At 37.2% G+C, this 25,723-nt stretch overlaps 1 protein-coding gene across 11 annotated transcripts in view; it reads left to right on the forward strand.

Moving 5' to 3' along the window:
- Positions 1 to 25,723, forward strand: part of NBEA (neurobeachin) — a 689,522-nt gene that overhangs the window by 568,508 nt on the left and 95,291 nt on the right. For all 11 annotated transcript variants that reach the window (XM_045473789.1, XM_045473805.1, XM_045473824.1 and 8 more), the window contains 2 exons: positions 597 to 712; positions 12,824 to 12,936. In XM_045473789.1, coding sequence (XP_045329745.1) covers positions 597 to 712; positions 12,824 to 12,936 — 229 coding nt within the window. The remainder of the gene's footprint in view (positions 1 to 596; positions 713 to 12,823; positions 12,937 to 25,723) is intronic.

The raw sequence follows: 25,723 nt of genomic DNA on the forward strand, positions 1-25,723 counted from the left end.
TACTCAGCAGTCAAAAAGAATGAAATCTTGCCATTTGCAACTATGTGGATGGAACTGGAGGGTATTATGCTAAGTGAAATTAGTCAGAGAAAGACAAATATCATATGACTTCACTCATATGAGGACTTTAAGAGACAAAACAGATGAACATAGGGGAAGGGAAGCAAAAATAATATAAAAACAGGGAGGGGAACAAAAACATAAGAGCCTCTTAAATATGGAGAACAAACAGAGGGTTCCTGGAACGGGTGTGTGGGGGGGGATGGGCTAAATGGGTAAGGGGCATTAAGGAATCTACTCCTGAAATCGTTGTTGCAGTATATGCTAACTAACTTGGATATAAATTAAAAAATAAAAAATTTTAAAAAGGTGTTTTCATATTGATTTATTCTGAATAACTAAATGTATCTTTTCTATGGTAGAATTTTGACAGATTGCTAATATCTGCAATTAAAATGTATTTTTTAATCTACCTAAGGATAAACCATTAATTATTTTAAGTGGATTGATACCAAACCAATGTATTAGTTAATACTGATTTTTAAAAGGCATGAGTTAAAAGAGACTATGTTTGTTATGGTTTGCTTAATTTCTAGGAGGATATCACTGGCCACCCCTCGCCAGCTTTACAAATCTTCCAACATGACTCAGCGTTGGCAAAGAAGGGAAATTTCCAACTTCGAATACTTGATGTTTCTTAATACTATAGCAGGTACGACATCTCATTCTTTAATTTCATAATACATTTGTGTTCATCAAAAGCATTGGTAATATGACTTGATGGAGTGCATTTTTTTTTCTTGGAATTCAAATACAGCATTAGAATAAATGTGGGAGCACTCACGTTAGATGTTATCAGAAATGGTACAAGCTGGCACTGAGGTTTTAGATGTATTTATTGTTGAAGAGCCTTTTCCTTGCTCCCCTTTGCCATTTCCTTTGCTGACAGCTTTGTCTGAAGGTTTATTAGAGTCAACAAACCATTGCCAGAAAGTGTCTGGAAATAATAATGGGAAAATGTAATTTCCCTACTTTGTCATTCTCGGCAATAGCAGCTAGACAGGAGAATAACAACAGGATTCTGCCTAGTACAGATGTCACCTGGATTATGGCATGATTGGGTTACAGGATCTTTTCTTCTTAAAATCTTCGAATAAAAATATAAAATCAGATTGCATTTCTAAATGATGAGTAACTGCCATCAACCTCAGCAGTACTGTGCCTGCAAATTAAAAGAAGGTAGTGGCTTTGTTTTCCTGTTAAATCATTGGCTGTCTGTGGTTAAACATATTTATGAGATATAAGTGCCTGTTTCTTTTTTCCTAAATTAAGTTCCAAAAGCCCTTATTCATGTTGAATTACAAAAAGTTTACCTCTATAAATCAGGCTCTGCAAAAACTTCTTGGAATAACATGAATTGAAGTAACTATATAAACACATATGCTCCCCTTTGGTTCTTGTTCTATTATGAATGAAGGCTCAGAACCATGAATTTAGAGACATGTTCTCTGAATAATTGCTTAAAAAGGATAACTGTGTAATATTACTCTTCTTAAATCAATCACATATGTGTGAATAGGGATGCTATAGGGGTACACATAGTAAATATGGGTGATGCAGATATATATTAAATAGGCAAGAGAACACAATTTGTGAACAAAAGGGATAAAAAAGTTGTTGAAAATGTTTTTACATTTTAATCATTTAATACATATTGTAATGTAATGCCTCTGTGAATAGGATACTAGAGGTATAACCAAAGGTCTATTACATAAATTAAATTTTATTGTATATTGTATACACACATCTCCATCCTCTATGTGTACCTTCATGATATATTCATGATGTCTTTGGTATATATAATATATATGTGTATATATATGTATATACACATATATATGTCAGTAAACATGATGTTTATATCTTAAAGAAACCTATTTGCTCCCTTAAAGATACAAGAAACAGGTTATACTGTTTAATTGGCACATATCGTGTCCATGTACAGATAGAGTGAACTTAAATATCTGAAATATAAAAACCTTCACTAGCATAGGCAGGTAACCGCATGATGTAGCAGAAAGAAACTTCAGTGCCAAAGAGAAGAAGGAAAGAATCTGAGGTGTGCCAACTTTGTCCTAGAGCATAGATGGAGTTTCAGGTTGTAACCCTGTCCTGGACTTTGCTCTTTCAGTAACCATATTTAATCTGTTTACATCTGTTGTATCAAGTGATACGTTTGGTCATATATTGTCTCATTTTATACTATTTAAAAAATTTTTGTATTCTTTTGTTTTTCTTTGGCCTTATAAAATTTCTTCCATTTGTTAGTGACTGTAGGAATCCTGTTATTAATTCTCCTAGAGATACGTTTACATTTTTAAAAACCCTCTAGGGGCGCCTGGGTGGCTCAGTCGGTTAAGCGGCCGACTTCGGCTCAGGTCATGATCTCGCGGTCCGTGAGTTCGAGCCCTGCATCAAGCTCTGTGCTGACAGCTCGGAGCCTGGAGCCTGTTTCAGATTCTGTGTCTCCCTCTCTCTCTGACCCTCCCCTGTTCGTGCTCTGTCTCTCTGTCTCAAAAATAAATAAACGTTAAAAAAAATTTTTTTAAATAAATAAATAAAAACCCTCTAAAGTACATTTTCCTTATTTTTGAAGTCAAATATGAATCAGCAGTTCTAATTACTCCTATGTAAGAACTTAAGGTCAATTTACTTCTTGTTCACTGCTTATTTTTGTCAATATGATTTACTACCCAGAATCTATGTTCTTATAGAACTCATATTTTTTTGGAGTCCCTATATTTTGCATATTATGAAGGATTTCAAACTCTACTAAAATTTTCTCCTTGTTAATGCAGTACATCATTTTCAGCTACATGGATCTTTACCTGATTTTTAGGGTAATGTTTGGTCTCTTTACATTTTTCTGCAGTGTTTTTCCATATTCCCTGTGTTAGGCTTCTCTGTTATCTATGCTTGAGAGATCTATCAAGGCTAATTGTCTACCATATGTCATGGATGGGCATAAGATTTTTTTTCCTTGGCTGTGTTAACTATTTGGAGCTGTTGTATATAAAACTGGACGACAGGGTAATATACCTCAATCACAGTTCAGTTTCCAGTCGAGCTGGCATTTATATTAAACTGTTCTGCCATTCTAAGGTGGGTTTCTTGCTGTCTTTCTAGATGGAATGTGGTCTAGTTCATTGTTCTAAAGGACTCTTCTAGTCTCCATCCCTTCCCACTACATTTCACTCATGTCAGATACACTTCCCACAATATGGTACAGTACTGCCTATAACCACTGCCTACCCCATGCCTGTTGCTGTCTGGGAGTTTCTTTCTCTGTCAAGCTCTGGAAAGATTGCAGTCTGGATAAGATAACATTGTGTTCCCATCTGTAAGCTATACCTGAGCAATACAGACACTGTTTTTTTTCTGGTTGGGACAGTCTTTGGGTTTCTGAGCCAGAGCATGCAGATCCTAAGGGATGTCTCAGTGTCATTCTACTCTCTTTTGAATCACTGGGGTCTGTTTTATTTGATGACATAAAGAATGTATAGACCACTGGCTTTTAAAAAAAGAATTTATTGGGCCTTCCCTTTATAATGGTCATATCTAAACATTGAAGCCCGTCTGTTGTAGACGGCGGGATAAAATGAAGTATAAAATTGGGACTAGGAGCTCAGAGCACTTACAACTGGATGGGTAAATGAACTATACATAAATAAGAGAGCATTTTAAGACAGCTGATGTTAAGTGCTGAATAAGTGCTGTAAATAATGAATGCTCTGAGAGCTAAGCAGAGTGGAGGAATTTTAAATATGTGTTTGTCTGGGGAGGAAAAAAAGAGCAGAGCTTTACAAATATTTCTGCCGGTTGGACATGTGATGTGTTCAGTGGACACGGGTATTGTATCTTGGCTCAGAGCAGAGAATATTGGAGCTATCAGTAAGAGCCAGATTGTAAAGAGCCTGATCTTAGACTCTTAAGAGGTCAGTATGGTTTTGGAGTAGAAGGGGACACAATATAGAGTTTTAGGAAAATGAAACTGATGACGATGTATGGCCTGAATCGGAAATGAGATAGCCTACAGTTAGGGAGAGCTGTTGATAGGAGTGTATTCCAGGTCTCTAGATACGAAGCCAATGTGTTCAGTTTTTTAGTAAATAGTCGCTAAACACACACTCTGGTTCTGACACTGCAGAGGAAACTAGAGTGTGGTTTCTGCCTTTGAAAAGATGATGGCGTAGTTGGCGAAACACATACGCACACCAGCAATTCCACGAAAAAGTGATAATTATTAGAACAGGAGAACATACAAAGCCATTTGGGGTCACAGAACTAGAAGGCATTACTTGTAACTAAGAGATCAGGGAAAGTTTTTCATAGGTAACACTTAAATTGAAAAGTATAATATAAGAAGTCACTGGAAAGTAAACAGAGGGCATTCCAAGAGAAAAGAAGATGTGGAGTGAAGAGTTGTATTAGAAGAGTTAAGGAGGCAGTAGGTTTGGCAGCAGGTATGGCAAAAAGAGCGGAGGGGGGAGAAGTGCATGACTCCATGGAGAGTGTCATTGTACTACAAAAAGGAGAAATCACTGTAATGTGCCCTAGTTTGGTGGTTGGCAGTGTCACTTGGAGACTTGTGAGAGGTGACTATTCTCAGAAGACTCCTCCAACTTACTGAATTTGAGGCCCGGAGAGTGGGCCCAGCAATCGGCATTTCAGTAAGCTTTCTAGATGGTTCTGATACATATATAGTTTGAGCACCATTGCTCTAGCCATTTAAGATCTAATTAACAGAACAATATTTGCATATAAAAACATTTAGAATATATAAGAAACCATGCGGTTACATGCCATTAACAGTCGTTAAGAGTTTACAAAAGTGGCAGATGAGGATGAGATAGTCTGTTCAAAGGAAGCCTCATAGAAAAGGTGGACTTTGAATTAGCTCTTAAAGGATTTTGTCTAGATAGATGATTATCCAGGCAACATGAATCTTTATACAGAAGTGGAATTGGAATGACAATTGAAAAAAAAAAAAAGCTATGAATGTAAATATCCTGAGGTACTTTCCTTGGATACAGTCCTGCTAATTCTTCCCTGGCCATCATCCTCCAGTTTTAAGTAGGAGTGCCATTTTGTACAGAGCACTGGCATTGAAGATTTGGGTGATGGTTTTATAGAGATGCTTCACTAAAGCCAAATTGAGTATTTGTTAGGGAAGTAATTAGAATTTCCAGTGTTTCTGATTTGTGGAGGAAAATGTATCCATTCATTTCTTCTTATTGAAACATTTTTCAGAGTTCTCTATGGATCCTAGAATAAAGGCAGCTGTAAAGATGTTACATTGAGTCAGTATCACTTTACTAACATGGGTTCCACTAAATAATCACGTTGTTATGTCACATGGTTTTGAGAATGCAGTTGTTGTTCAATAAATACTTATTTAAGGCCATTGATTGAAACTTAAGATTTATCATTTCTTGAAAGCATGTTAGTGTTCTTACTGACAAATTGTATTTCATTTCCTGGGTAATCCAAAGCCAGTACATGGTTGGCTGATAGTATTACAAATGCCTTTTTTAGAACATCTCTTTAATTATTTTTAATATCAAGCTTCAGAAAAAATAAATATTTTTGTTATTTCTTTGTTTAGTGTTATGGTTTCTTTTGGAAATAGTTCTTTAATATTATAGTTAACATTAAGAAACCATAAACAATAGTTAGCATTTATTGAGCAATTTAGAATGTTCCAAATATTTTTATAGGTACTTTATGTGTATTTACTCATTTAGATGCAACAGTAACCCTAAGAGTTAGGTTCTGTTCTTATTCCCATTTCACAAGTGAGAAAATAAAGTACAGAGAAGGTAGATAACTTGCCCAAGTCACAGAGCTAACAAGTGATAAAGTCAGAATTCTGATGTAAGTAGTTCGGCTCCACAGCTCCCTTAACAAGTTTGCTTCCAGATATTCATGGCACCATTCAATTTCCTCTCAAGTCATCAGCTTTATTCTATTGAATGCTTAAAAACCTAAACAATTAAAGACTTGCAATAATTTTATCATTTTCTTTTATATTTCATCAAAATAAGCTTTGAAAGTTTATTTGTGGCCATGAGTTTTGCAGATACTGATATTCTAGCACTAGAACCGGGCGTGGAATTATCACTGCTGATGTAGAACCTGGTATTATTTTCAGCTAAGTCTCAGATCCAGAGAAACCCTTTTTGAGACAGAGACTTGCTTGCAGGAAGTTTATTGGAAAGTACCTTTGCGATCACGTCTGTAGGGGAGTGAAGAAAGTGGAACTCAGCAGAAAGAGAAATTGAAGCCCAAGGCAGTGCGGAAAAGGCAAGGGAGACAGGAGCTAGAAGTTCAGAGTTGTCTTGCCTTGAAGCAAGGTGGCCAGGCCTTCATTACCTCCTCCACACCGCTATCACTAGATGCAGACTCCTGGGAAGGAGACAGGATCTTGCATGAGAGGGCTTTCTTCTGATGCTGGCGACTCCTGGAGAGGGACTTGGCCGAGCACCACCAGCCACACGGTCAACAGCAGCAACATGGCCACCAAGCCAGCATCCTCCAGGATACCAGTGATTCTCAGAATCACCTGGAGGGCTTACTAAAACAAGGATCGTTGGACCCTCATCCCCAGAGCTTCTGACTCAGTAGCTTGAGGGTGGGGCTCAAGAATTTGCATTCCTAACAAGTTTCCAGGTGATGCTGATACCACTGGTCTAGGGCCCACACTTTGAGAACCATTGCACCACCTCTATATTCCTTAAAAGATATGCCCCTTAAAGAGGGGCTACTGGGTAACTCAGTCAGTTAGGCATCTGACTTTTGACCTCTGCTCGGGTCATGATCTCCCGGTTCGTGAGTTCGAGGCCCTCATCAGGCTCCATGCTGACAACGTGGAGCATGCTTGGAATTCTCTTTCTCTGCTCTCCTCTACTCTGTCTCTCTCAAAGTAAATAAACTTAAAAAAATAAATAAAAGATATACCTAAAGATAATTGTATTAATCCTCCATAGCACTCATATCTTCTATAGCACTGTCTATATCATATATTTTGGCATTTATGCTAATTTGTCCTTAACATTTTATGTGTATATTTCATCTCTCTAATTAGATTATGAGATTGCTACAGAAAAAAAGCAAGTTTTGCTAAGTAAATACCCATTAAATTGAACTGATTTATACTTAGGCTTTGCAAGTGTTTTTCTCGATTGTGTGATCTGTTATATGAATTTACGAGAATTGCTGGATGAGAGATTCTTTAAATTTCCTGGATTAAAGAGAAGATTTACAAAGTGCCTGGGTGGCTCAGTGGGTAACACTTGATCTGATTCTTGATCTCGGCTCAGGTTGTGATCTCACAGGTTTGTGAGTTCGAACCCTGCATCAGGTTTTATGCTGACAGTGTAGAGCCTGCTTGGAATTCTCTCTCTCCCTCTCTCTCTCTGCCTCTCTCTCTCAAAATAAATACATAAAGTTAAAAGAATGAAAAATAAAGTAGAAAAGTTACAGGATGGGAATCTGGAAAGAAGAAACAATCTTTCTTGGCTTCACATTTTTAAAAATACAGGCTAATGCGACTTAGTAAATATACATTTTCTGTAAAAAAGCATTTTGGAAAAAAAAAAAAAAAGGGGCGCCTGGGTGGCGCAGTCGGTTAAGCGTCCGACTTCAGCCAGGTCACGATCTCGCCGTCCGTGAGTTCGAGCCCCGCGTCGGGCTCTGGGCGATGGCTCAGAGCCTGGAGCCTGTTTCCAATTCTGTGTCTCCCTCTCTCTCTGCCCCTCCCCCGTTCATGCTCTCTCTCTGTCCCAAAAATAAATAAACGTTGAAAAAAAAAATTAAAAAAAAAATAATAAAAAAAATTAAAAAAAAGCATTTTGGTTCCTGTGTTACACTCTCAGACTCAACCTTTTTTCTCCAAAATATTGCTTTAGCATGACATATATAATACAGTTATGCCCCATTTCTTGTTCTTCATATTTTGAGGTCTGTCATACTTGGCCAATTTTGCTTTTCTCCTTTCAAGATGCTTTTAAAAATAAGATTCTGTATAAAGCATACAGCAACAGTGTCTTAGTATTAATGCATTATTAGATTTTTTAGACCCTCGTGTGATACATGTATATATACATAATTGCATATAAATAAGCACACATTTTATTATATATAGGTGAGTTTTGTAAAGATACTTTACATGAAAAGTTTATCAAAAATTCTGAAACATACTATTTTTAAAAGACACCTAAAAACTCACAGATGTTTTCATGGCCTTTATTTTGTTCTCCTTATAAATTTAATAAATATTCATTATAAAAAATTGGAAATATAAATTAACTCACTCATAAGCCTAGCCATATATATCACATTAACAATTTTGGTGGCTTTTTTCTTTTTTCTTTTTCCATGTGTGCCTGTCTCATTGGGAACCTGCTACAAATGCAGGTTCGGATTCTATTTTTTTGATTTCATTAAATGTTCTTGGGAAGACATGATTTTTAAAACTGCATGACAGTCCAGCTCAGGACTCTGGTATAATTTATGTAACTATTTCTGAAACACATGGTTTTGTTTTGTTTTGTTTTGTTTTGTTTTGTTTTGTTTGTTTTGTTTTGTTTTCAAGGAACATTAAGTTTTGGAAGATTTACGTAGAAGAATTTTTTCTTTTCTTTTTTATTTTTTTACATGTAGAAGAATTTTAATAATGCTTGGAGTTCAAATAAAATATGGTTTCAACCTTTAATTCCTGGAGTTGACCCGATTTCTGTTCATTGTGTTCTGAAAGATACAACCTATGCCTCATTTTATACCTTATTAGATACTACCATGAACAAGATGTTAAAACCTGACATTCTTGCATTTAAGAAAATAGCAGAGTGATTGCTAACGTAGCTTTGTCTAAATGATTCTGTTAGGTCTGAGGATTTTTCTAAAGGTTTTCGAGTTGTGTTTCATATGATCAGCTAATGAATTCAGCACAACTTCCCCAACCCCAACCTTTTTCTCCTGTTTAGCATTTTCCACTTTTTTACTCTGTGATGTACAAGCCCTCCCTGGTTAATTATGTATATATTTAGCTACTGCATGTGTTGGGCTTATTATTGTCATCTAATTAGATGTAACTTGAACTGCTTGCTTCTAGAAAAATCATTAAAAATTCTTTCCTAATGACCTAGAGATGACAAAATGTCTGTAAAGTGTGAAGAAGCAGACAAGCACAGGAACATCGCTCTTAAAGAGTGTTAATCCAGATGCTGCAATCATCTAATTAAACAATATTTTGCTGTCATTAACATTTTCACCAAGGAATTGCAGTTATAATTTCTTTGTCAGCTGTCTCTAGATCACTTTACCTTCAAAACTAAAGTGCCATATAAAAACATTAAATTGGATGGTTTAATTAAAAAGTTTTTTTCTTTAAATGAAGAAACATATCCAGTGTTTCTGAGATCTCATTTACTGTGCTTCACTTTTATTGTTTGAGTAGATTAGTGTCATAGGCTTGCAATATTTAATATTCATCTTCTAAGATAAAACCTTATGAGCATAGTTAGTAAAAAAAAAAAAAATCAGCACTTACCACTGCTGGAAAAAAAAGAACCCTACCAATTACAGCATAAGGTTATTTACTAAATTTCAATTATCCTTTAAAAAAAAACCCAAAATATAAAAAACAAAAAAACAGAACAGTTGATAAGTAGGTTCCTCCAAGTGCCAGAACGTAATAGGTACTACTTTGGAAACATTTCATTTTTTTTTAATTTAGTAAAGTCTTTTTGTTTGTTTGTTTGTTTGTTTCACTAAGGTGCTTAGTAAAATAATTAAGTAACATGCTAATTCATGAATGCAGAATCCCAAAGTACCATTTAATTATTCTTTTTCATCCATGTGATTTTTAAATACATTGTACATTTTTCATTTAAATAAAAAATATATGTTGACTATCTATATTGCAAGGCTTTTATGTGAAAATTTTTATTTAAAAAGGTTTGACTATAACTGTATAAGTACATTTATTTATAAATTTTTTTTGTATTTATTAGAATTTAAATGGTGCTATCAGCCTTCGTAATTTAAATATTGCTAAATTTTCCTAAGAATTTATTTTGAAATAACCTTCCAAAGATCATTGGATCAACAAACATGTTGCAGAGAGCAATTTCATAAACTGTGAGTGTTGGCATCCATCAATGTTGTGTGTGTATTTTAAAGATAATGCTTGCTTTCTTTGTTCTTTTTCCAGAAATACTATTCTATCATTTCCTATATTAGAAAGTCACTTCTATTAAAAAGCTGGTATCTTCAAATATGGTCTCTATTTTTATGCTGTTTGCATTTATATGATACATTTAAGTACTGAGTCAAGAGAAATTGGCTTTTTATTTATTTTATCTTGAGAGGGTTTTTTTCCCCCTTAGTGTATATGGTATAAAACTTTATCAAAAAATTTAAAAACAATTATGATATCTAATTTTCAACTAACTCATTTTTATGAATAATATAAATGTATGTTACATAAATAATAGAAACATTATTCTATGAAAATACACTCATTTAGTGGAAGACCTATTTTTCATCGAAACCGACAGATTTTTAAGTAGAATGGTAACCCAGAAAACGGCAGAGCCTTAAATATGCCATGGGCCCAGTTAGAATCCCAGAAATAGCTCTGCTTAACCAATCTAGACTCTCTCTCTATATTCCATGTGTAGGAAAAAATATGGATAGTAATCAGGTGTCCTAGGCTAACATATACATGAGCTGTCAATAATACATTTAAAATTTTATACTTTTATACTTTGTACTTTGCAGTGATACTGGTTTCACAGAAAATGTTCATGCACAAGACTTTAATAAAGGTTCCAAATTCTTATTTATTCTCATCAGTATTATTCTTCCCAGTAGACTTACAAACATAAAACGGGTGCATTCATTGGCCAAGCTGTCTAGCTGCAATTTTCCTCATGGTTCACCATGTCACTCTGTCTCGTATGTAGTGCATTGCCCTTGCATGGTCCTCATCCGCCAAGAGACCATCCTGCAACTTTCCTTTTTCACTTGGCTGTTTGTTCACCTATTAAAATTTGGTTCATTTTATGCCATTTTTATCATATGTGTATTCATTCCTTCCACAGACATTTATTGGCAAACAGTGTGTTTGAGATTAAAAATGAAACACAACCCTAGACTCTACATTCGTGAGTGTGCAGAGTAATGGGGAAGCAGACAAGTAAACGTGCATTAGGGGCAACTTACATCTGTGTGAGTGCTGTGGTGGGGGAAGGTAGGGGAGCCCGAACCTGCCCCTCACCTCATTCCGGGGAAGTGCTGTCTACAGGTCACCTACGTCTATAATACGTACTGACATCAATGCACACACCTAAAACAATATGTCATTTTTGTTGTAAAATATAGATTCACAGGTAAAATAGTCACCCAGTAAAATGTGTATGAAATGAATGAATTAGTTTGATCTGATGCTTGCAATAGCACATTTAGTTCTCCCTTGGATTATAGTTCGTTTTTTTTTTTCTATTTCACAATCACAATTACCAATTGCTGCAGGAAGTAGGTATCATTTAATGACAATTCTTGACGACAAACAAGATAACGTATGCATATCTATGTTACCGTCGTGCTATATGTGGTGTGTGCACTAAAGCATTCTGGATGAAATCCATACAAATGGATATAAATTATATTAAATCCATGTAAACCATCACGAAGTACTGGTGAAATCACTCTTTTGTATGAATTTGAATGGAAGTTAGAAAGTTGCCCATGATCAGATTATGACCTATTTTTACCTAAAAAAAAAAAAAACAAAAAAAAAAAAAAAACTTGTCCAACAAAAGTTTTCTTTGGCTCCTGTTTCTTTAATAGCGATTCTCTTAATTCCCTCTGCTCACATGTTATTTCAGTACCAGTTTATGAGGGCAAGCCAGTGCTATGCTTTCCCTAAACTTTCCACCTTCCCGCTGTGCTTCAGTGAAACTCGTAAGTCATTCCAGGAAAAAATAAACGGCAAACCCAACCAAAGGTCCAGCAGTTGTCCCCTAAAGTGAAATAACATAATCCATAATGTGTGGGACATCTGCCTCTGAACTTTTTCATTCTGGCTTCAGAGTACTCCCGTGAGCCCTTCTCAAGCGATCCTTAGAACCCTTGGTATAAGCTCAATGTAGCATTCTGTACACTGGCAATATAATTTCTAGGTATATAGTCATTGGAGTAGAGTACCGTCACATAACCTGCAAATGTACAGGTCGGCAGGAGGACCTCATCCATGATCACTTTTAGGAATCTTCACCAGCAGGGAGGGCTCTGCTCTTCAGGACGGTCATATCGTCATCACAGCCGGCAGCGAAGCAATGGAGAAGGGAGGCGCCCGCGTGGCGGCGGGTTGTAGTGGGTCAAGACTAGGAGTGGGGCAAATCACTTCTGCTCATGTTCTATAGATTCGAACCTCTGAGTGCCATGCCCACAGCTGCCTGTGAGGAAGGTTGAGAAATGTGGTCTAGCCCAAGAAGATAAATCAATGACCATCAACAGCTAACAGTCTCTCCCACAAGCTTCTATTATGAAAAGTCATTCTAGTTACTCGTTTCTTAATTATTATTGAGTGAATTCACTTGAAACACATTGTTGCTAGAGTGCTTTTTATTAAACAAAGACGCAGTTCAATAAACAAGTTACTGTTTTCTGAAATCCAATAGTTTCCTTATATAAGAACAGAAACGATTTCATAAGCAAATCGTGCGTACAGATTTTCATTTCTCTTTTTCTTTGCTAGGACGGACATATAATGACCTGAACCAATATCCTGTGTTTCCATGGGTATTAACAAACTACGAATCAGAAGAATTGGACTTGACTCTCCCAGGAAACTTCAGGGATCTATCAAAGGTAACTTTGTTAATTTTCTTCATAAGACTTTATTCTAAAAGCGTTCCTACCAGGTATATTTGTAAGAAGTAAACCTGCATCTTCTTTTGTGGTCTGTGACTAAAGCACATCAATTCTTAGCATAGGAACTAAGCTGTAAGAGGATAAATTAGTACTAGCATAGACAAAATGAAATGCATACTTGGGAAAAAGCAGATGTAAGGAGAGGTTGCTCACATATCCTTGGTTTCAAAGGTCAAGGTAAAAAAAAAAACCTGAAATTAGAACAAAAGATTATGGTAAATTATTTCTATGATATCTTTCCTGGGTGATAAGACATATCATCTTGACCATCTGCACACACACGCGCTATGTAGGGAAACATAATAGTGAAAAAAAGTAGGGCACAGTAATTTATCAAGGATCTGTTAAGATACAAGAGAGAAGATTTGGCCCCAAAAAATGGCAAGAAAAAATATATAATGGTGGATAAGAATAAAAAAGCAAATTTTCGGTTAGTTTACCTCATTTATCCAGAGAAAACTTCAGTGGGTTACTAAATTATTTGAAGTGCAGTGAAAAATTAGGAACTAAGCCCCAAAATGCTTCTCTGGAGCCTAAGCTGATGTCAGAGCCAGACCCTAAAGTTTACACATACACTTCAGCCATTTTAAGCCTCAGCTCATTCACTCTGAATTTCGCTCTCTTTTCTATCATACTTTTTTTTTTTTTTTTGAGAGAGAGAGAGAGAGAGAGAGAGAGAAAGAGAGCAGAGCATGAACGAGCATGCCAGCAGGGGAGGGGCAAAGAGAGAGGGAGAGAGAGAATCTTAAGCAGCCTCCAGGACCAGCACAGAGCTGACGTGGGGCCTGATCTCAGGACCGTGAGGTCACAACCTGAACCGAAATCAAGTGTTGGATGCTGAACCGACTGAGCTACCCAGGCGCCCCTCTACCATTCTTGGTTGTCCGCTTTAGCATCCCGCAGCAGGTTAGGGGGCACACGTGTGTGCGTTTGGTTTGGGTGCAGGGAGGGCTGAGGGGCTCAGCAAGAGATGCATAAGCCCTGCAAGTCAGGGAAACATGCACTGTGGCCAATTTGAAAGTGATCCCACAGATAGTTTTTAACTCAGCACACCTCTTGCCTCCTTTCTTACTTTTGGAAACTAGACCTACGAGGTTGAAGTTCTGTATTACACGGCCTACTAGCTGTGTGACCTGATGTCACTTTCTCTTAGCCTTGGTTTCCACATTTGTAATGCGAGAATAGTACCATCCTAAGCCACACGGTTGCTAAGATCAAATGGCACATGCATTTAAAGAATGTGACACTGGTACTTGGCACATTGAAGCACTTCGTGACTATTAGCTATTATTATCACACATGCAATATTTCTTAGCCTGTTTTTGAAGCCAGTGTACAAATATCGGCACATTCTTATCTGTCGTTCACTCTCTAGTTCTTTTATGTTTTGTGTGACCTCCTTATCGGATCTCTGTTGCTACCTCATTGCTAATTTTAGTTATGATGTTACAGGTTTGAAAGGGACCTGAAGAGATGAGTTAGCCAACATCTTACTGAGAATCACACATCTGGGAGAAAACAAAATGCTAGCAATTTAATTCTAATATGGTCTCAAATATAGTAATTCTTCCAGTCCAAATGAACTGAACAAAAATCTTGCATCATTTACCATGGACGAGTAATTATTCAGGCCCAGGTAGATAGAAACAGTGTATTTCATGGGGCCTGCCCTCCCGGAGCAAATATAGTTATAAAGTATCTGAATCATGAAACCATTCTCTGCAAAATTGAATGATAAGGTATGATATTTTACAGAGAACTACATGAGAGACAATAGGCAGTAGTTAGGAAAGGGAACCCCGGAGCTAGACTGCCTGGGTTCACATCCCAATTCTGCCAACTTACTGGCTTCAGGGTCTTAGACAAGGTTAATTTTCGTTTTGCCTCAGTTTCTTCACCTGTAAAATAGGGGCAATAATAATAGATGTGTTGTGAGGATTTGATGAGTTAGTAAGTATAAAGAACTTAGGAGAGTTCTTGGCATTTCAACATTAGCTAACACCGTATGTCTAAAGATAATGTAGTAAATCATTGATAGAGGTCATATACTTTGAATTATCTTTCAGATATTGATGATAAATAGAGATGCTATTACATTCATGTTAGCATTAGAATGTGTGAAGATATGCATTTTTTGACATGACTTGCCAAGGTTGTGGTGTAATCTTTGGGTGTGAAACAAAACCAAACTAACTCATCAGTGTGAGGATGAAAACTGTCAAAATGGTTCTTTTACACCATCTTGTCTGCATATGTTTTATTTAGCATTACTCAAGTGGCTGTTATATGCTAGTCACTATAAAATACACATACAATAAAATTTATAGTAGATTGTCAAGTAGTATGATATGCAGTATTAAAACCTGAAAAGCTGACTACCACTCTGGCTATTTTAGATTTTTTTTTTAAGATTATTTTAAAAACAGGGCAAGAGGGTCTTTTGCTTTGAAATTAACTGGACTATTATGGCAGTAGGAAGCTTCTCAGTTAATTAAGTTCCCTTTACTTCCTCCATTTATGTATTCATTTTGCAGTCAACAAATGTTTATCGTACCCCTGCTATATGTCAAGCACTGTACTGCATGAAAGAGTGTACAGGAGTTAATAAAACAGACTTAGTCTCAGCGCTTTTTGGAAAGAGTCCAGTCCAGAGCTGAGATGAAAACTCAGGTAGTTACCAGAAATCTGAGGCCAGCATTTCTGACAATAGGTTGAGTGGGGACTGGACCAAATTGGAGAGTTCATGCTTAACTACTTGAAGACATTGGACTCAAATGTTCTTGAAACACTATCCCAACCAAAGAAAAGATAGCCTTCATTATGATTAATATGGATTAGAGGTGGCATATGGTAAAATATTTGCAAGTCATTATAGATTTTTAATTTGCTCCTATAAAAAAGAGATAAATGAGGAGATCACTGTTTCTAAAGTAACTAGAATATGTAAACATTCTTCAGGTTTTTAGTGCTGATTCATTTAGTGTTCCTTTTGGCAGAGCATTTCCCTCTGTAACTCACACGTGCTCTCCTGATCGTATATAATGTTAAATAAGTAGAAGAGGTAAACAAACAAGGTGACGTGAATACTAACTATACGTTCGCAAGCATGGAGTCCTTCGTGTTGCGAACATTTGAACCTATGAGCTCTTAAAAGATAGATAGCTTTTTTTTCTGCTATGTTCCATGCTTTAGTAATTTGTTCTTTATATTCTGTCAGACAAACATGATAGGAAAATGTTAGCAAATTAAAGACTCCTGATGTGTTAATAAATTACTCTTGCATTGTTCCCGTGCTTCATTGAATTTCTTAATAGGAACTTCTTACAAATGGACTAGAAACCCAAAACTATCCTGTATAAAAATCATTCATAAACAAGATTTTAATGTATGAAAATATTTTATATACCTAATAGGAACGTGACATTTGAAGTATAATATTATAATTGGAAGGACAAACTTCTATAGTGAAATATAATAGTAATGAGATGACCATTAAGAAAGACATGAAAGTCTTATTGGTATAATCAATACTACAAATGAAATATTTAATACAGAATTTGTTAATCTTCAAAAGCTCAAGGAAGAATTGGAATATCTGAATGATATTATTAACCAGGAACCTTCTAAAAGGTCTCTAAAAGCAAAAGAAGTGTTCCTAAACAAAGATTGGGACCCGTGGAATAATTTCTAGCAGTGAATAATTCTACGATTGGTTTCAGTAAGCACCTTTTCTTAAAATTTTTTTTAAATATTTATTTATTTTTGAGAGAGAGAGAGAGACAGCACGAGAGACAGAGGGGCAGAGAGAGGAGGAGACACAGAATCTGAAGCAGGCTCCAGGCTCTGAGCTGTCAGCATAGAGCCCGATGTGGGGCTTGAACTCAGAGAGTGCAAGATCATGACCTGAGCTGAAGTCAGCAGCTTAACCAACTGAGCCACCCAGGCGCCCCGTCAGTAAGCACCTTTGAAGCCCCAAATAATTTTCATGTTCTTTATTGTATAAAAAACATAACAAGCTGTGAGGGGTTCCTGGGTGGCTCAGTCAGTTAAGCATCCGACTTCGGACCTGTGAGATCATGACCTGAGCCGAAGTCAGACGCTTAACTGACTGAGCCACCCAGAAACCCCTCACAGCTTCTCCGATCTTGCAGTTTATGGGTTTGAGCCCTGCGTCGGGCTCTGTGCTGACAGCTCGGAGCCTGGAGCCTGCTTCAGATTCTGTGTCTCCCTCTCTTTCTGCCCCTCCCCACTTGCACTCTGTCTCTCTCTCAAAAATAAATAAGTGTTAAAAAAAATAAGCTGTGAAATATACAATCCCTAGAAAATTGAATTTTTTTTCTTTTTTATAATCCCACATTACACTGGCTTCATGAAATTCTATGTTGTCAGAACTTCTGAATGAAAGCTTGAGAAAACCCAGTTCATATTGGCTTGAACAATAAATCAGTGTTCTGACTGAAAATTCAGAGGCGCGTTTAGTTTTCAGCGAGATCTTCGACAGTGATACATAATAATAAAGGTTCTTTGGTTCTTTCCTTCTTCGGCTCTGCCCTCCCCACTTGGGCCTCAAAGTTCGTCTCCACTGAGTGGCCTCCAATAGCTCCAAGTACTCCCCTTCAAGTATTAAAATGGCTGTGTCAGTTGTTCTAGACCTCAAATCATACAACCCAAAGGAAAAGAAAGCATCTCACCGAGTAGCGCTCATGGAAGACAGAAGAAACTTTTCTTTCCCAGAAATCCCAGAAAATGTCTCCTTATTTCTCATTGGTGCTGCTTAACAGGGAGGGGAGTATGTTCACTGGAGATGAAATAAGCCAGTCATTTCCCATGGTTGGAGCCAAAGGTAGAGTCAGGATCACACAAGACGCCTGTCAGGGAATGATGAGGTGAAAGTTGACCAAAGGGAATTTGGATTTCCATTCCCTAAAGAAAGAGGACTTAGTTGTGGTCAGCTCTCTGTTATAAAGTGTCGAGTACATTGTATCTGAGTTTCTTCTCTTCTATAATCTAGAGAGTAGCAAATAAATTACAGGTTTGTTTGCACACAGCTACTATATAAAAGGAGCTTTTGCAAGGTGCTAAAAGGACCTTAATGTATAGTCCTCACCCTGGAGGAATATTCACTTGTTATGAGGGGAAAAAAGGCAATAGGCAATGGGTTTTTATTACATGCATACAATTTTAATAGATGAACATCAGGTGGAATCAGAGATAAATTTGCCATAAAGCTAATGAAGCTTAAACTTCAAGGCCCCTCATGTTTCAGGGGCTTCCTATGCCTTACCCCTCATCTTACGCTCATAGGCATAGGTTTATTTTCATAGAGAGCCCCCCTCCCACAAATTCCTAAGCCCTCTGGACTTCTTTTTCCTCTTCTTTAAAATGAACACAGTACTATTTACATAATAGGGTTGTTGGAAGAATTAAACGCACTAATGTAGGAAAAGCACGTAGCGTAATATCTAGCACACGAGTAGCATTCAGTGACTGGTAGCTACAAAACACATTTCTATAACTGTCAGCTGAGGGCTCACTGTCTTCGGTACGATCGAAAAAAATAGAAACATGGTTTGATTTAATTTTGTTCTAATAAAATAAAAAGCAATACCTTTTAATAAGATACAGAGTCATGGGGCACCCTGGGTGGCTCAGTCGGTTAAGCGTCCAACTTTGGCTCAGGTCATGATCCCGCAGTTTGTGGGTTTGAGCCCCGCGTCGGGCTCTGTGCTGACAGCTCGGAGCCCGGAGCCTGCTTCGGATTCTGTGTCTCCCTCTCTCTCTCTGCCTCTCCCCTGCTTGCACCCTGTCTCTATCTCAAAAATAAATAAACATTTAAAAAAAAAAGATGCAAAGTGATATTCTCATGCAGAAAGTAATTGCTTTTCATCTCTTTAAATTGTCAAATTATCAAAACCTTAAACATCCAGATACTGAAGTTAAATGTTTATTGAAACTTGAGATGCACATTTATTTAGACTGAAATATTTTATGACATTTATAATATTCATATTCTTTCTTTAACCCAGTTAATTGAACAAAGGGCACAGGAACAGTGAAAGTTCTTTATCAGTAAAATTTATTAGACCCCTCGTTTTGATTAGCCTTCACAGGTTCTAGTTTTATGTATTACCTGTACAAGGTAGAGGTTATGTTTATTGTTTGGCATGATGGACAGCAAATGAAACAATGTGTCATTGACTTATCTTTTCAGCACTCAACCAGTAGTGGGTGTCGACAATTTTTCCCTCCATGTATACAGATTTTCCTTATGGAGATGCAACGTTGTGGTGAAATCTATCTTAAAACATGATATATGCTAATGATACAGTTATTCACATATACTCACACTAACCTTGCTCTTAAATTACAGTGGTTACATGGCTTTGACATGAAGCACAGCCTCTGCTCATTAAAGTGTAAATGGAATTTTCCTATTTCCCAGTCATGCCCTCTGATAAATGAAATAGTTTCGTCACAAAGCCAAGTCCTGCTAATATTGACATGAGCGTTAAGACATCACACACACACACACACACACACACACACACACACACACACCCATTCACTGAGTGGAAAAAATATATTTTGTTAACACCGGAATTGTTTGACTGACAGATGATGATAAGCATAACCATTTTCCCAAATTATTATGCCACTTAAAAAAAGGAAGTGATAATGCCTCGAGGCTTTGAAATGTGATAATGCAAATGAACGCACTGAAGTGTGAATACTCTTCAGCCGTCCATCCATGATAGTACAGCCAAATGTCTATATGCCATATAGAAGAGAGTTTACCTTGTTAGGTGTGGGGAGTGCTCCATTCAGCAACGTGGCACAAGTTTCTATCATTATTTTATCTTTTCTTTTTCATCTTAAGTTAACAATATCTAAAATGAAATTCGTTCTGTTTATTTTAATATATAATCTCACTAATGCTTAGGTTTTAACAACAAAACCTGAAGAATGGGCAAAACTACTGAGTGTATTAATAGCTGACTATGATGCTATAAAACTTGGCAGAAGATAAAAATGTGAATGTGTGAATTTAATTCTATACCAAAACCCGCCAAAAACCTACTGCCAAATTTGAAATACTTTTCTAAATATATGTTGAATGTCACCTTAACGTTAGTATAACCCAACTTGAAAACTGTTTTTGTTAGACTTGCTCATACTGCATTGTTGAAGGAGAGGTACTATTTTGAGACGGAGTATTGATTGGCAGTATTTGGAGACTGTTTTAAACTCATGGAATAATCCAACCTGAGGGTATAACTTGCAAAGGGGGGGAAATGCAAAAAAGGCACCAATTTCAAAATTGGGTTTATTTAAATTTATATTTCTATTCATGTACTTGCTTTTCCATTATACAAGCATTTATTGCACACCTACGTTGTGCCAAGTACTGGAGATAAGAAGACGATAAGATGGTTGAGCGTCTGACTTTGGCTCACGTTATGACCTTATGGTTTTGATTTGTGAGTTTGAGCCCAGCATCAGGCTCACTGATGTCAGCACAGAGCCCATTTCAGATCTTCTGTTCCCTTCTTTCTGTCCCTCCCCCACTCCTGCCTGTGCTCTCTCTCTCTCAAAACTAAATAAAACATTTTTTTAAAAAAGACAATAAGAACTGGTTCATACCCTTAAGAATCTATATTCATTTTTAGTTTACCCAGTGGCCTATTATGTTCTTTTCCTTCTAACTGAAAGAAAGAACCAACTAAGTTCAGACAAAGAAAAGAGTTGGTTCATAGGCACTGTGACAACCAGAAATAGTGAGGTGTTTTTTTGTTCACTTTTATCTCCACTATTTGTTGGAGATATGTAATAGGGTGACAGGGAGCTTTGAGGATGTACACAGAAGTCCCAAACCGGTCCCATGCTCTGCCAGCTTATGCTAAATGTCCCCTAGTCTCTTTTCTAGTTCCTTCCCATTTAGCCAATTGTCCAACCCCTTCAGAGAGAAAGAGAGACAGAGAGACAGAGAGACAGAGAAGAAAGTGCTAGAGCCTGTCCTGCTTTGAAAACTTTAAGCTGTCAGGGGCACCTGGCTGGCTCAGTTGGTACAGTATGGAACATTTTTTGCTCTTTTTTTTTTTTTTATTTTTAAAAGGTGTTCATTTATTTTAAAAAGTGTTTATTTTTGAGACACAGAGACAGAGCAGAGTGGGGGAGGGGCAGAGAGAGGGAGACAGAATCCAAAGCAGGCTCCAGGCTCTGAGCTGTCAGCACAGAGCCCGATGTGGGGCTCAAACCCACAAACCGTGAGATCATGACCTGAGCCAAAGTTGGTTGCTTAACTGACTGAGCCACCCGGGTGCCCCATGCAACTCTTGATCCAAGGTCATGAAGTCGAGCCCCATGTTGGATGTAAAATTACTTGTCAAATAAATAGATGAATAGTGAAAGAAAGAAAAAGGAAGGAAGGAAGGAAGGAAGGAAGGAAGGAAGGAAGGAAGGAAGGAAGGAAGGAAGGAAAGAAGGAAGGAAGGAAGGAAGAAAAAATGAAAGAAAAGAAAAGAAAACTTTAAGCTGTTAGAGAAGGAACTGGGAACCATAGGAGCACTTTTGCAGTGTATGTTCTTAGAATACTACCTGTAGAGAGGAAAAGAGCCTGCTTATGCCCTTTGGGGTCGCATCTGAAGCACAGCATTATTAAGACAAAACTAGGCCAGAGTCCATCTCCTTTAACGTTTCTCTCCAGCTAAAACAGAATTTTCAGTAGCGATGGTCTTGAAACTAATTTGTAGGCTCATCATTATCCTAGTACTTAATACTTAGAAAGCCTTTAGAACTGACACATGAAGATTTAGGATATTTAATTATGCCTCCATTGTTTTTTTATGTCAAAATTGGTTACTTTTCACTAAGATATTTAAAATAATTTTCTTAGGAATTATCCTGGGGTAATGATAATAACAGCCAACATTTGACATGCACTTCTTATGTAGTCATTGTGCTAAGCACTTTACATAGATTTTCTCATTTTATCCTCACAACTTTATGATGGATTGCATCGGTTTTATAAGTTGCATTTCCTTTCATTTGTTACCTATTATTTCCCTACAATAGGTAAATAGAATATACTGAAAAAAACAAGCAAACAAAAAAAAAAAAAAAAAAAAAACTATAAACAGGGCACCTGGGTGGTTCAGTTGATTGTCTGACTTCGACTCAGGTCCTGATCTCGTGGTATGAGTTCGAGCCCCATGTCAGGCTCTGTGCTGACAGCTCGGAGTCTGGAGGCTGCTTTGGATTCTATGTCTCCCTTTCTCTCTGCCCCTCCCCTGCTCACACACACACACACACACACACACACTCTCTCTCTCTCTCTCTCTCTCAAAAATAAAACGTTAAAAAAGTTTTTTAATAATAAAAAAATTCTAGTGTGTAATAAATCTTTTAGATGCCCCCACCTTTCCTAAAAGCCCTACACTATGGACAGCCATGTGATAGGAGCAGAGGAGGCAAAGAAATGCATTGAGGGAGCCATTCTCCACCTCCAAAGACTTCAGTCCTGTGTGGAACTGACAGACCTGTGAATATGCTAATCAATTTTGCTAATCAAAATTCAACTTTAGCTCAAAGTCTCTCTCTCTCTTCCTAATGTAATTAGTCATGTTTATTCATCCGATGAAAAAAATATAAAGAGAATTGCACTCAAGTATAGCCAGCAAAATATACGTCTTAACACATACTTATCAATGCTTCAGTACTTCGGGTTCTGTTTATTAGGAATGGATGTGGGAATTGTGTGGAGAACAGCTGAAGCTTACCTGATGATGAGAGGCCATGTTGTGCAGAAAATTGTGAAGGGGAGACTTTATCTGTTTAAGAGAACATTTTCACACATTAGAAGTACAACTTTTCTTTTCTTTTTTAAAGATTTTATTTTGAAGTAATTACTACACTCAACATGGGGCTCAAACTCATAACCCTGAGATCAAGAGTCACTCACTCCACCACGAAGCCAACCAGGTGCCCCGAAAATGTTTGTATTAAAAACTTTCTTAGCGGGGCGCCTGGGTGGCGCAGTCGGTTAGGCGTCCGACTTCAGCCAGGTCACGATCTCCGGGTCCGTGAGTTCGAGCCCCGCGTCGGGCTCTGGGCTGATGGCTCAGAGCCTGGAGCCTGTTTCCGATTCTGTGTCTCCCTCTCTCTCTGCCCCTCCCCCGTTCATGCTCTGTCTCTCTCTGTCCCAAAAAAATAAATAAACGTTGAAAAAAAAAATTAAAAAAAAAACAAAAAAAAAAAGAAAAAAAGAGAAAAAGAGAAAAAAAAAAAAAAAAAAAAAAAACTTTCTTAGCTATAAGAACACCCCAGAGCATAACCACAATGGAAAGGTCTTAGTGTGAGTTTGAAAGATTTTGCTTGGTTGTGGCAAGCAAGCTTTATTTTATTTTGACTTGTTGGTATAGCAATTTTCAAACATAAATAAAAGTACCAAAAATAACTAATACACTTAGTTATTACTAATACACTTAGTACTTATATATTATAATTACTTACATGTTTAGCTTTGTTTTTGTTCTGCTGAAGTATTTTAAAGTAAATTAAAGACATATCATACCTTACCCATAAATACTTTAGTATGAAAAAAGCATTTTTCTTCATAACCAGAACACCATCATCACCCCATACAAGACTGACAGTTAAAACTCCCTAGCATTATCTAACACTGCGCTTTAAACCAGATTTTCCCACTTATCTCCCATATACCTTTAAAATTTGTTTTTTTCAAGCCAAGATTCAGTCAAGGACCTCCCGTTGCACTTGATTTTTATGTCTCTCAAGTGTCTTTTAGAATAAAATAGCTCCTAACCAGCACCACCCCCCACTTTTTTCATGATATTGTGTCATCGAAGAGACTGTTCCAGTGTTTTTATAGAAATCTCAGCTTCTGGATTTGTCTTATTTTCTTCATGTTGTCATTAACTTTGTTTTAACTAGTGAAGTTTTGATATATGGTGATTCAAATATCAGTGAAAATTAAAAACAGGAATTTATATTTGAAAATATATGCTCTTTATTGTTTGCTAGCTGAAATATAAAGTTATTGTAGTTAGATTAAAATTTATAGAAGTTTAAATGTTTTCTGGGTCATATAATTGAAAAAAAGCCCCTAACATTCTATACATGGGATAAACCAAATTCTTTTTTTTAATATAGTTTATTTATTTATTTTGAGAGAGAGCGAGCATGAGTGGGGGGAGGGGCAGAGAGAGAGAGAGAGAGAGAGAGAGAGAGAGAATCCCAAGCAGACTCCACTTTGTCAGCATGGAGTCCAATGTGGGGCTCAAACTCACAAACCACGAGATCATGACCTGAGCTGAAGTTAGACACTTAACTGACTGAGCCACACAGGTGCCCCTATAAACCAAATTGTTAATCAAAGAGTGCAAAGGGATTAGGGAAGACTAAAATCTCCATTATTCTCACTTGTCGTTTTATGTATATTCTTCAAAAATTTTTTCTCTGAATACTTAAGCAAAAATAAATTGCATATGTACTATAAGATTTTTAGGAAGCCATTGGGGGTGCCTGGGTGTCCCAGTCAGTTGAGCATCAGACACTTGATATTGGCTTAGGGCATGATCTTATGGTTGAGAGTTTGAGACCCACGTCAGGCTCTGTGCCGAGCGTGGAGTCTGCTTGGGATTCTCTCTCTCGCTCTCTCTCTCTCTCTCTCTCCCCCCCTCTCTCTCTCTCTTTCTCTCTCTCTCTCAATCTGCCTCTCTCTCCCTCTCTCTCAAATAAATAAATAAGCTCTTTAAAAAAAAAAAGAAAGAAAACTATTGATAATGCTGTGATGCTGAAATTGCTTATGATGCAAATGGCCTTTTTCAACCCTGGTACTCGTAATAATAATTTACTATTACCTATAACCCATTCTCCACACAACCATTGGAGTTATCTTTATAAAGCCTACTTCAGGTCTTGTTTTTGTCCTGCTAAGAAGCATTCATTGACTCTCCCCTTCACTTACTATAAAATATGTTTCATTTCCCTGATCTACAAAGCCATATGATATGCCTCTACCTATTTTATCACCTCATCTCCTAAACTCTTCCTCTCATCCGCTATACTTTAGGCACAGTCTCTCTGTTCCCTGAACATGTCAGTCAGGACACCTTAGGCCTTTGTACCAGCTCTTCCTCTGTCGTGAATTCTCATTCTTGAATTGCATTTGACCAGCTCCTTCTGGGTATTTACATCTCTGCTTAGAGGTTCTCCTTGAGAGATGCCTTGCTTATCACCCGGGCGCTCCTATCCTATTAATTCTGTTTTAATTGTCAGTAGAGCACTTATCTCTGGTATTTTCTCATTTACCTAATTGTTTATTTAGAATCCATCTGTTTCTGCTCTAAAAACACACACACATACACACACACACGAATACAAGCTTCACGAAAACAGCAACCTCATTTATCTTATTGTAGGGCCTAGAGTAATTTCTGACACATAGTAGGCACTCAGTATTCACTGAACGAATTTATCTTGGAGTTTTTTCAAATCAACCTTTTCAGTTAGATGCATCATATACAGCAGTATGGGTATATCATCATTTATGTAACATTTAATTATTTTTGAGAGACAGAGTGTGAGTGGGGGAGGGGCAGAGAGCGAGGGAGACAGAATCTTAAGCAGGCTCCAGGCTAGTAGCAAAGAACCGGACGAGGGCTCAAACTCACAAATTGGTGAGATCATGACCTGAGCTGAAGTC

The sequence above is a fragment of the Leopardus geoffroyi genome, chromosome A1 (genome assembly GCF_018350155.1).
Source record: "Leopardus geoffroyi isolate Oge1 chromosome A1, O.geoffroyi_Oge1_pat1.0, whole genome shotgun sequence".
In the NCBI taxonomy this organism is placed as follows: domain Eukaryota; kingdom Metazoa; phylum Chordata; class Mammalia; order Carnivora; family Felidae; genus Leopardus; species Leopardus geoffroyi.